Below are 12,127 nucleotides of genomic sequence, written 5' to 3' on the forward strand. Positions count from 1 at the left end.
ATCATTTGATCATAGGGAGTTCGTCACAAGGCCTTAGGTGTCGGGTGAGGAAGAGGTGGCAATGTGGCAGGAATAGCCAACATAGTCTGAAAGTTTCACTTCCACTTGATAGAATGCTGCTGAACATTGGGTTTGTGATGGGCAGCTCAGGTCGCCTCGTCATTGGGTGTCTCATGGTCAGGTGTTCAGGCGCTACCAGGGCCCAGGTCTGGTAGCAGACCAGAAACTAGTTTTCAAGAGGATGATTGTTATTTGCAGAAGAGGACATGACTTGGTTCCAAGTGCTAGGGGTGTGCACTGAGATTTTCCTACTAGGGCTGGCTGGAGGCTCCACACACCATGTCTAAATCACAGACAACTTAAACACCATTGGATCTGCTGGAACATAAGACTCGACGGGCAGAGCATCTTGCACTGCAGCCTGAATCTGCTTTGGGATCCATCCAAACCCAGCAGTCTTATGGATTACTCAGCAAATGGTCTGGAGCAGCACACACAGATGGGCGTACATTGCCTCTCAAATCCAAAGGGGGCCACCAATTGCAGTGCTTTGATCTTAGTGGTAGGTGTAGCAACTTGTCTTTCACTTAGAGGGGATAGTCTGACATTTCCTAACCCCTGGGTCCCTACAAATTTCACCATGGTTAGAGGCCACTGAATGTTTTGGGGGGTTAGATCCCACCCTCTGGTGTGCATGGGTCTTACTAAGGCATCTGGTGCACTTGCTATTTCCTGTGCACTGGGTACCGCCCAATGTCATCAATGTCGTGCATCAGTGTTCTGTTATACAGATCAAAGGTCTCTACAGATCAAATTATGATGGAGAGCGAAAAAGCTGACAGAGCCCCACATTAAGAAACTGCTGCCCTGCCAAGTAAAAGCAAATGGCTTTTGGTGGTCCTGACTAAATGATACAGAGAACAACATTTTACAGACCAGAGGTTGAATTCAAAGAGCCAGACACTGGGTTGATTTGCTTTAGTAAAGAAACAACATCTGGAAAAGCAGCGGTTTGAGTCACCACCTGATGGAGTTCACAATAAGACATTCTCCAGGAGCCACCCATTGTCCCGTGTGGAAACTAGTCTAGTGTGTGGGTGCGGTGGCGAGCTCTAGGAGCTTTCCCCTGATCTACCCCAATAGCCCTTCTACCTAAATCGGGAGATAGAAATGTCGGGTTGGGCTTAACACACAACTTTGGCCCAAGAGCTAAGTGGAGGCTTAGCCTGGGTTACTGGGGATGTGAGAAGAGGGTGACTGACCAGAAGGAGGAGGTGGAGGTCTGTCTGGCTCTGCTGAGACTCTGAGGTGACTGCCCATGGCAAAGACAAGAGAAGCCATCTCAGTTTGGAGACAGGGAGGGTCTTCGGCTGTTAGAAGAGCTGGCAACTCTGCTTAGAACCTGCAGAGAGACTAACGCCCAGCCAAGCTGTGTCTCCACCAAACGCCTAACACACTCGTGCTTTTCCCAGGGCACCTGCCTGGGGAGCAAGGAAGTCAGGCCTGGAGAAGTGGGAATAAGGAGAAGGAGTACAGCAGGCAGGGAATGCAGAGCTGCTCTGGTGCATACGAAGCAGTTTTTAACAAGAGGGAAAAACATCAAGGACTTAGGAGTGTGGACGTTCAGTGTGCTCCCATTCACAAGGTGAGTGGTAGAGACTGGCCTGGAATCTGTTTCCTGCCTTCGTTCAGGGACTCAGACTCCTTCCATGCTGTTGTCCCACCTTCCTCTGGGACATTGTCCTCATCCGCAGGGCCCGTGATGCCCAGGTTTTATCTGATCAGAAGGGAAAGAGAGGATGGAAGGGCACATGTCCAGGAGTTTAAGACCTACACTTGGGAGAGGGTCACATCAGTTCCACTCACATTCCATGGGTAAGAATTTAATGGCCGGGCCTTGCCCCGCTGCAAAGGGGCTTGGCAATGTCATCTGGTTGGGCAGCCTATGGCTAAGGAAGGAGAGAACGGATGCTGGTGGACAGCTAGCACCTCTAACACAAGGAATAACTGAATGAGAAGAGGCACAGGCAGACGGCTGGAGAGAATCACAGACTCAAAGTCTGGGCTGGAAGATGCCATGAACCTCCGCCCACTTGTTCCACATATGGAGAAACTGAGGCCCTAGATGGACTGCTGTCTGGTTTGGTCAGGATCCCCCTGTGAGTGAGCTAGAGCCGAGAGTCCTTTCCCTGGTCCCATTCTGTCTCTTGGAATGTCAGGGAGAGAACCTAGGGTGGAGGACAAGAAGAGTCAACATGTAAACCTTTGCTCAGAATCCATCAGTTGCTGAGCCTTCTAGGAGGTACCCTGGAGGGATGTAGGGATGAAGGGGATGTGGGGCTATCAGAGCTCGGTCACCACCACCACCCCCTGGACTGTGAGAATGGGCATCCGCAAAGTTTCCACTGTCACAAAAAGTCTGTGGTGGGGAGCACAGTAAGGTTGTATTTTCTTCAGCTCACCAGCTCTTCACTACCAAAGTCACAGAATCACTTGTCCAGGTCACTCCAGCATATCCCCAAACACCTGTTTGGTCCTCCCCTCGCAACCTGGGCCCACAGTGGCTGAAGGCCTCAGTTTTCCCATCTCTAAAATGGAGCTGATAATACTGATAGCTGCCATCCAGTGAACACTAACTATGCCCTAGGAAATTCACATAAATTATTCCTAACTCTGCAAAACATCGATTTTTATGTTTCACTGATGAAGAGACAGAGGCTCAGGGAGTTAAGTACCCAAGGCACAAGTGGTAGACTAGGTTACTGGATTCCCTCACAGGATGATACATCCACAGCCTTTCCCATGTGACTCTGGAGCAGGTCCCACTGTGGGTGGAGCTCGTTCCCTGTGCCACGGATGCTGGGCTTGCCCCTGTGACCACCTCGGGCCAGTGGAATGTTAGTGGAAGGACGGGACGCAAGCAGAGGCTTTAATATACTGCTCTGTTCATCTTAGCCTTCATGTCCCCGTGCTTGTCATAAGACCACGTCCCAGGTAGTTGCTGGCCTTTTTGTCTGGGCCCAGAATGAAAGTAGAGCGGACTTGTGGCCTGGAGCGGAGCTTACACATCCAGGCTGGCCCATGTCAGCGGGTTGCAGTGACCTGTGAGCATCTGTGGTCCGAAGCCATCATGTTGGGGGAGGTTTGTCACCAAGCATTATTACAGCAACAGGGGCAGAGCTGGGATTGGAAGCCAAATGCCTTAGAAGCCAAAGGTCTTCCTGTTTTCTCTAGGGCCTAGGTCATTGGGAATTATAGTTGAGATCATATAATAAAAATGTCAGGCACCAGATTAAAAAATTCAGAGCAAATGCTAGTTATTATTCATTGTATTCAATGTTGTATTTTCAAGAGTACATTGATGACACCGAGTCATTTCAGGGTTACTGGGGACAGGTAGGAGTTACAGTGCCCAGGCTTCTGAGAGAGACATTCACTAGGCAAAAGTGAATCTCTTCAGTAATGAGCAGCCCTCAAAGGTGCCTGATATTTTAAAACTTATAAAATATCTTCCCATCCATGATTTCATTACACCAATCAAAGACTAGGGAGGTAGAAAAAAAAAGTATTATCCCCACCTCATAAATGAGTAACAAGCCCAGGGGGGCTAAGTGACTTGCCTAAGATCACACAGCTGAGGCGTGGACAGGTAGGATTTGAATGTAGTCTGCTTGCTCCAATCCAAAGCTTCTAATAACTCCAGATGAGAGTCACCCATTCGCCCCTGCATTGGTCCCCAGGAGCATGGGCGTATCTGGCAAACACAGAATGCTCAGGAAATGCAAGCAGAAGTCAAAAAGGGATGGAAGGAGGGGGCCGTGGGCAATGAATGACAGCAGCCTGTTTGGGCAGGGCCCGGACAACTTTGCTCCAGAAACTAAGATGCTAATCAGGGTGGCTCTCAGGCTTCTCCACCTATTTATCTCCTAAGCACTCAGACATCTCAGGAACACACACCCCCCCAGGCAGCCACACCCTAGCAGAGAAGACCAGTAAAGTGGCAGGGCTCCCTGATAAGGCCTCCAGCCCAGTTCCCAAAAATAAGCCACCTAGAAACCCGGGTCAGCCAGATTTTAGCTTGCCTGTGCGTGGAAGGCACCTCAAACAGGGAGACCTACTTTACCTTGCCCCCCAAGCCCCACAGATAAACAGATGGCCTTTCCTTTCGGCTCTCCTGGAGAACACCTCTCTTACTTTCCCTCGACCCCCAGGTAACCTTGAAAGCAGACTGCAGACTCTCAGAGACTCCATTCCCACGCTAGGTCACTGGCACACGGCCTTCTACATTCATTATCTGTACATTTTAATTACTTTTGAGTTGATCAAAATTAAAACACTGATGTGTACAGGGTTTCTTTCTCCTGATTGTAAAGTAAGTCAGGGTGACGATGGTGCAGGAGAGACTCTCTGTGCACTTGAAGTCGGTTGTCCATACTTCTCACATACTAGGTCCTGTTCTAAGCACTTTGCAAGCATCAATTCATTTAATTCTCACAACAACCCTATGAAGTGGGTACTTCTAGTATCCCCATTTTACAGTGAGGAAATTGAGGCCAGAGGTTAAGGAACCTGTTCAAGGTCACAAAGCCAGTGTGTGTGTGTGTGTGTGTGTGGTATGTGTGTGTATGTCTGTGTATGTCTGTGTGTGGGTGGTGTGTGGTGTGTGTGTGTGTGTGTGTGTCTCTGTGTGTCTGTCTGTCTGTCTGTGGCAGAGCCAGGATTTGAACCCAGGCAGTCTGGCCAGAGTCCATGTTAACCTCCTTCCTCCTTGGCTCCTCCAAGTGCTTCCTGCAAACCGTTTCCGCCTGAGCTGTGGCAGGTCAGGGTAGGTTGGGGGCACACCCCACGTTAGATGTTCAGCGCAGTTTGGAGTTGCTCCATTCATCGCCTGCACCCAGCTAGATGAACCCCCCGAAGGCACCGTGTCTCTCCGAATGAACACTGTGTCTCGCATGGTGCCTGGTTCCCTCAGTGCACCTGGAACGCAGGAGCCGTGAGTGTTGAAGGCAGTGAGGCGGCAGCATCCCGACCTTACGCTTTGGGAACAGAGGCTCAGACAGACTGATGTGACCGAGGGCACACAGTTGTAAGTTCTGGTCAGTGGGCATCCAAGTCTTCCTGCCTCCAGATTCCACGCTGAATACAACAGCACTGATTCTTTGTAGTGAGTGCATTATATTCCTAATACAGTTACCATAATTCGTTTAGACTGATTGGCATCAGTTAAACAAATCTTGACAACTTTTCACTATTCCAAGGAGCTGCAATAAAGTCTTTCGACTTCTGTTTGCCCACTTCCACAAGCATTTCCACAGCCTGCAGCCCTAGACTGAGATCGTTGGGTCCGCACACTTTAAGTCTGGACACTACTAGGTTACCTTCTAAACATGCGGTCCCAATTTACCATCTCCTGTCTCCCCAAGCGATGAGAGTACCTGCTTTCTGCACTGTGTGTGTTCAACTTTAAAAACTCATCAGAGACTGTATGAGGGGTTTCTAGGACAAGTTCTGAAGGTGACTACAATGCACAGGATTTCTCTTAACAGAACCTCCCTTCTCCCGGATAGCTGTCAAAAATGGCTTGAGTGTGGAGACTTTTAAGGCTTCTGCAGCTTATCCCTCTGGGAATGAGGCTCAGCTCCCAGCGTCCATAAATCCAGTGAACGCCTGCCATCACGTCTGAGCTACATTAGGCTATTAATGCAGAGTTAAAGGGGGGGGGTGATAAAGAGCACCCAGAGGTAGGCTCCTCCGTCACTCACTAAAAAACCAGTTGCCACCTCAGCTCTGAGTAGGAGTTTCTTTTCATGTTGTGTCCTAAAATAGAAATCATAACCAGCTTGGGAAGCTTCACCCAGCAGAATAGAGAAACAGAATAGGCCAGAAGAGTTGGTGAGATTACTGGTCTACTCCTGTCATTTACTGATAAGGAAATCGAGAGCCAGAGATGATGAGTGACGAATTCAAAGTCACACGGAAAAGCAGCACAAGCAGTGGCAGAATCCAGCTCAGAGCCAGGTAGCCTGACTTCTAGCTCACAGCAGGGCCCATCCATCACATCTGCCGACGGTCCTTCTTTAAGTCTACCTTTCTTCGTGCTCTGTTGCTCTTGAAAAGTGGGGGGATGGTAGGTTTCTTGAGAAGGGATGTCTGGATAAAACATCACCATAAAACTCACCATACTTCTCACATACTAGGTCCTGTTCTAAACTCACCATAGCCTATCTTTGTGCCTTTGTGCATCCTGTTCTCACTTCCTGGGATTCCCTTCTCTGCCTAACTGGTTATGTTCTGTGAAAATACCCCCTCACTCCCCAGGGCAGCTGGCTGTCCCCTGCGCTTTGGGCCCAGGCCCTGACCTTGCCCCAGCACTCAGAACACTGGATGGTGCTTGCTGGCTCCTTCTGTGTCCTCTCCACAAGACTGACAATTCCTTGAACGCACAGATGCATCAAACTCTCCTCCGCAACCCCAGCACACACCCGAAGCTCTGAGGCCATGGACTTTGCACCACAAACACCAGCGGGGAGGGAGTTTAGCCTACCCCATCAGTTCCTGGCTCACAGCACGAACTTGGGAAGTTTGGTGCCCGTGAAGGAATGTGCACAGGGAAGTTTTGCAGTATGAGGAGCTTCTAATCCTGGAGCTGCGGAGTTTTCGACAGACACTGCCTGGCGGTGCCAAGCAGGTCAGGCTGACAAATGAGTGGGCACGAAATGGCACAGAAAGCCCTCACGTGTGCCTCCAGGGCACAGAGCACTCTCCCAGCCGACCTCATGGGAGTGAACTTTCTAACTGCTCTCCAGCAGGACTTCCATGAAGCTCAGCTCTTCTCCTTCTGCCAGGAAAACTCCCAAATCTGGTTGATCCAGACCTCGGGACTCGCAGACACGGATATGGCACAGAGGGAAGGAGTCAATCGAGCTAGGAAATATGTGACTGAACATAAACCAAACTTAGTTTGTAGGATTTAGGAGGAAACAAAAAGAGTAAGTACGGTCATGAAATACCCTATATAGTGAGTAGCTCAAGTAAGAACTACACCCTTGTCCTCAAGTAGGCTGAGCCTTCCTGGTTCTGGGCTTTCTTAAGGGTTTTAGAAAAGAACACACGAGACATGGAATGTGGGATTTCATTATCCCCAGTTTACTTAATTTGCTTGTTTACACACATGATCTGTGTGTGCATAACAGTGTCAAGAACCATTCTCTAAATACAATCTGCTACTCAGATGATGACAGATGCACATGGAAAATGAGGCGTCAGTGAATGAACCTCAGAACGAGAGGCAAAACAAGCATGGCGGGATTCTGGGATCACAGATGCCCTTAAAAGCCTCTTGTTCAGCACCTGGGGACAACAGACACTTTCCAGAAGATGATACAAGACTATTTCAATGGGAGACCCAGACCCCAAATGGTACTTGAAAGCAGATGCTCATTTCCCTGCCTTCCCTAAGGAGCCAAGAAGTTCTAAAGGCTTGGTGCGGCAAAGGGAGACGGGGGATTATCGTCTGCTGAGCACAGGTGCGGAGTGTTTTACATACATCACTGTATCATCTCCTCCATTGTCCAGATGTGGACACGAAGCTTGCCCGAGGTCAGATGACTCTCAGCAGTGATGCCAACACTGGAACCCACATCTTGGGTTTACCTAAGCCCACACTCAGTTACACCAGGCTGTTTCACACGGGGATACAGAACATGTGCCCGAGAGAAAGGCAAGGGTGCTAGGATGGAACAGGAAGTGGTGGATACACAAGGGTCAGTCACGGACACTTTCCACAGAATTAACTTAATGCTGAGCCTGGATCCGATCTGTAAGAAATGACTGGAGATTTAAGTGTGACAAATGAACGTGTGGAGTCACCTTGTGCCTGTTGCCTTTTGGTGCTGAACATGAAACTCAGGAGAGACCCCAACCCCTTCAACCAGCCCCAGCCACCTATGCCACCCCCCCTCCCACTCCCTGTTCACAGACGGAAACTCCAGAGGGCAAAAAATTTCTCACAGGGCCTGCAACATCTTGCCAAGGCTCCCGAAGCACCCCGGTGACACCTGTGGAATCCCAGCACCAGTGTTTCTGCCACCTCTGGGTACAATGTAGCACAACTTACATTTTGATGGATACAAATTAACATGGAGCCTGATGGGATACCAACTACATATTTTAAATACATCTTTATATGAAAGACAATTTACCCTGAAGATTTTCCGGGCCTCAAGCTCTTAACAATCTAAGCTTGAGTTAAGGCAGTCAAGTGTAGTGCTTGTCAGTTAATGCTATTATCAGGCTTAACTTGGGGGGGAGAAGAAGAACATCAAGGAAGCTTCCGGGATGATTATCCAAAGTGCAAAGGGCCAGGTACAAAAGGCCTAAGGATGTAGCCTGCGGGGGCAGGGGGTTGGGGGGGGTGTCCTATCACAGAGCTGTAATGGCACCTTTGTGGGTGGAGGTGACAGGCCACAGAAGGACAGGGCTGGACATTGGGAAGTGTGCGTAGGGGAAAGAAAGATCGGTTTCAAGGCCAGCTGAACAGGCCCAGGTTTGGTTTGGTGTTGGTACAAGAAGGAGGGTGGGGACAAAGTCACTCCAATATTTAATAGGGACATTTTTACAGTTTGGCTTCCTGCCATCAGAGGCAATGGAAGACATTTTCACCTCCGATTTATCATAATCTCATCCAAAATGTAAAAATTCCTTGGGCCAGAGCAGACAGATCAATGCACTTATCATAACGCTGTTCAGATTAACCACTGATGTGTGGTCAGGAAAGTTTCAGTGCAAGTATGCATTTTGCAGTTACTCTGACTCAGCTTAAAATTTCATCCAGTTGTCATGAAAATGTCTGCTTTCGGATTTTATTCTTAATAGAGAAAACAGCCCCTGAAGTGAGGTGGAATTTAATACCATAAGCCAAAAGTTTGGATTATAAAAAGTAAATTAGTGTTCTAAAAAAACAAACAAAAACAAAAAAATCCTCAAAGCTATCTACACACGTACCAAAGTGCAGCATTGAAGTTGTGAGTTATTCTCAGGGGTTTTGTCAACAAAGAACAAACGCCGTAGTTGTTATTAAAAACAATAAAGCATCTGCTCAAAATTGTAGGAAAAAAAGGTAACCTTATTGCTCGAAACCAATACATGATAGACAACATACACGGAAGACTAGCAAAGTCCGTTACATAAATATCATCCAACACTCAACCAGAGAGGCACTCCAGTTTTGGTAGCTAATCACAAGTCAGTTGCAATATATAACATTCTGAGGATAAGCAAGTATCACCAGCAGAGAGTGTCTTTCAGGCAGTTGGCTGTTTTATAAAGAACCCTGCTGGAAATAAATGCTTATGCAAAACTGACCAGAGGGCAATATACGGTCAAACCACAGCATTAACAGCCATCACAATACGAGACACAAGGATCAGGGAGAGGATCATGGCAGCAGAGAAGGGTCCTGAGGCCCTGGCCTCCCCTTCAGCCACACAACAGAGGCTTTCCTGATTCTGTCCTCTCACTGAGCCTTACCTCTGCCCTCCAGGGACATAAGGGACATTCCAGATTAAGGTCAAGTCTTGCCAGGGACAAAAAGTGTCCGACTGGGAATGGTGGTGCTTGTGACAAGAAGGGTGGGGATTAAACTCACTCCCCAGACTCTGCCCACCACTTCCCAAACCCTCCTGGTATGCTTCCTCTCTGAAGCAGAATCAATAATTTAGTCAAATAACTAAGAAAAATAATGAAAAAAATACATTAGCTATTGTCCTGCCATCACCCCTTTTGCTTCTCTTTTATTCCTTGTAACTGTCTTGCTTCAAATTCAAACTACAGCTCTGGGGAGGAAGTCCTGGGGAAAAGGATTTCAGATACCAAAACCCATAGGTCCCATACCAGCTCAGCAAACCAAACAGGGTGCCGAACACCTTCTGGGACAAGTTGTGGAAGTAAACGGCCGTGCACAGAAACATCCACACCCAGATGAAGGTCAGAAAGCCCAGGGCCACCACCAGGCTGGTGATGGGGGTGTGGAAACGGTGGCTCCGGTCTGTTTTCACCTCATGCAGCACGGCCATCTCCTCCACAATCATAAGGGCGCAGAAGGTCAGCAGGAAGGAGTGGCCCGAGATGTCAAAGCCATGCCAAAAGCCTCCTTCCCCGTGGCACTGCTGCTTACTCTGGTGCTCCTTTCTGACCCGCTCCAGGGCGGGCGACTGGTAGCAGCTGCCCGTGTAGTGTTCAATGTTGGAGAAAACAGCTGTGAAGACATACCAGATGGCCGTGCCCACAAGCAGGGTACTCAGCCGCCGCAGGACCAGGCCAGCCTTGCCTGTCAGGTGGTAGGTGGTGAGGGCAATGAAAGGCAGGAGGAGACAGAAGGTCCAGGCCCAGGCCAGTTTCACAAAATACCTGGCAGAAGATGAAAGTGGAAGTGAAGGCAGGGGACATGACAGGGAGGAGACAAGGTTGTGACTCGGGTCTCTAGAGTCTCGAGGGAGGGCAAATAAGAAAAGTTGATAAAAGCTATAGATAAAAAGTTCACTTACTAAATTCCAAATGTAATAACTCCTTAATCCTTAAACAACTCGGTGAGGGAGGTACTGTTATTATCCCCATTTGACAGATAAGAAAACTGAGGTACAGGAGTATCATGCCCAAAGTAGAGGTCATAAGTGGGGGAGCTGGGATTCAAATCTGGGGCCTGTGATCTTAATCTGTGATCCAGGGCCCGGGAAAGTGGACACATAGAACACTCATGGTTACCCTGGGAAGAAGGTCTCATTTGCCCCATTTTATAGAGAATGTGAGGCTCAGAAAAGTTCCATAACTTGTCCAGGGTCACAACCACACTACCAGCAAGCCCAGAGTAAATCAAGATTTGGCCAGCCCCAAAGCCCATGTTTTTTCTACACCCTGGCTCTTTCCTACATGGCAGCAATGATCTCAGAACAGAGCTTGAGTTCAAGCTAGAAGACCGGGTTCAAATCCTGACTCTGACTCAACCTGTTACCACACGTCCCTAGGCCTCAGTTTCCCCAGCTATAAAATAGAGCTGAGGAGACCAAATGAGTTTTTAAATCCCTCCCAGGGCCAATGATTCACTCGTTCCCTCCAGTTAGCAAAGAGGCTTGGAACAAAATGTCAGAATCCATGGTCATGGTTACCCACAAACAACAGGGACTTGTGTGCCAGGCTGCTTGGATCCCAGCTCACCCAGGCCAGATAAAGCAGCAGCTGCCTGTCTGCCTCCCCTCGCTCATCAAAGATGGGTGACCTGGGGACCAGCCACAGGAAACACACATGCAAGAGACTTGGGGCTACAACCATACTCATCATCATCTATTCTTAGCCCAGCCATCACGGGTGGGTGAGGAAGGAAGGGGGGCCAAGGACAGGACAACTTTTTCCTGGGTTCCAAAGGCTACTCAGACACCACCCAAGAGCCTGTCACTCACATCTTCCCTGGGACTGATATGCAAGGATCTTGCCAGAGCCAAGACCTGTCAGGCATTTGACAAAACTGCTGGGGAGAGAAACCAGGGTTTTAAGTCGATAGCCAAAGTTGGGCTGACTTTTGGGAGATGCTGCGGACACTGTAATTCTAAAGAATCTAAGCTCACTTCAAGGGAGAAGTTTTATCTTCCAGATAAAACTTTACTACTTTACTACTGCAAGTGTTTTTGTGCAAAACCCTTGAAATCCAGGAGTTAAAAAAATAAAAAAGGCGTGAGTGGGTGGAGTTAGGGAGATGTCTCAAAGAGCCCAACTGGGCTTGCTTTCTTGGGCCACCTCCATGAACTTTGAGTGGCTGAGAAGGTCCAAGGAGATCCAGGATAAAGGTCAGAGGCTGGAGGATTCCGCTCCTCAGGGACTATCTCGGAGCGGGGGTTCCATCACAGGCTGGGGCAAGGCTCGCACAGGTTCGGGGGTCAGGAGGAGAAGGCACAGGTGGTGATGGGATTGTCACAAGCCGGGGTTTGGGGGTGAGATGGGTCAGGGGTCAGACTCAGCGCGGGGTCTGGCAGGCAGGCAGGAGGGAGGCGGCAATCTCCCAAGCAGGTCCGGGGCCGACTCCTAACTCCAAGGGGAGGTGGGGGGCGCAGCGACAGAGGCTAATTCAACGCCCCAT

The 12,127-nt window shown here is 49.1% G+C and overlaps 1 protein-coding gene across 1 annotated transcript in view; it reads right to left on the minus strand.

Moving 5' to 3' along the window:
* Nucleotides 1-7,130: 7,130 nt before the first annotated feature.
* The window catches only part of FITM2 (fat storage inducing transmembrane protein 2), a 5,584-nt gene continuing 587 nt past the window's right edge, over nucleotides 7,131-12,127 (minus strand). The window contains exon 2 of the mRNA XM_021689066.2: nucleotides 7,131-10,407. Within this exon, the coding sequence (XP_021544741.1) occupies nucleotides 9,792-10,407 (616 nt within the window). The 3' untranslated portion in view covers nucleotides 7,131-9,791. The remainder of the gene's footprint in view (nucleotides 10,408-12,127) is intronic.

Source organism: Neomonachus schauinslandi, chromosome 10, assembly GCF_002201575.2.
Source record: "Neomonachus schauinslandi chromosome 10, ASM220157v2, whole genome shotgun sequence".
NCBI classification, from domain to species: Eukaryota; Metazoa; Chordata; class Mammalia; order Carnivora; family Phocidae; genus Neomonachus; species Neomonachus schauinslandi.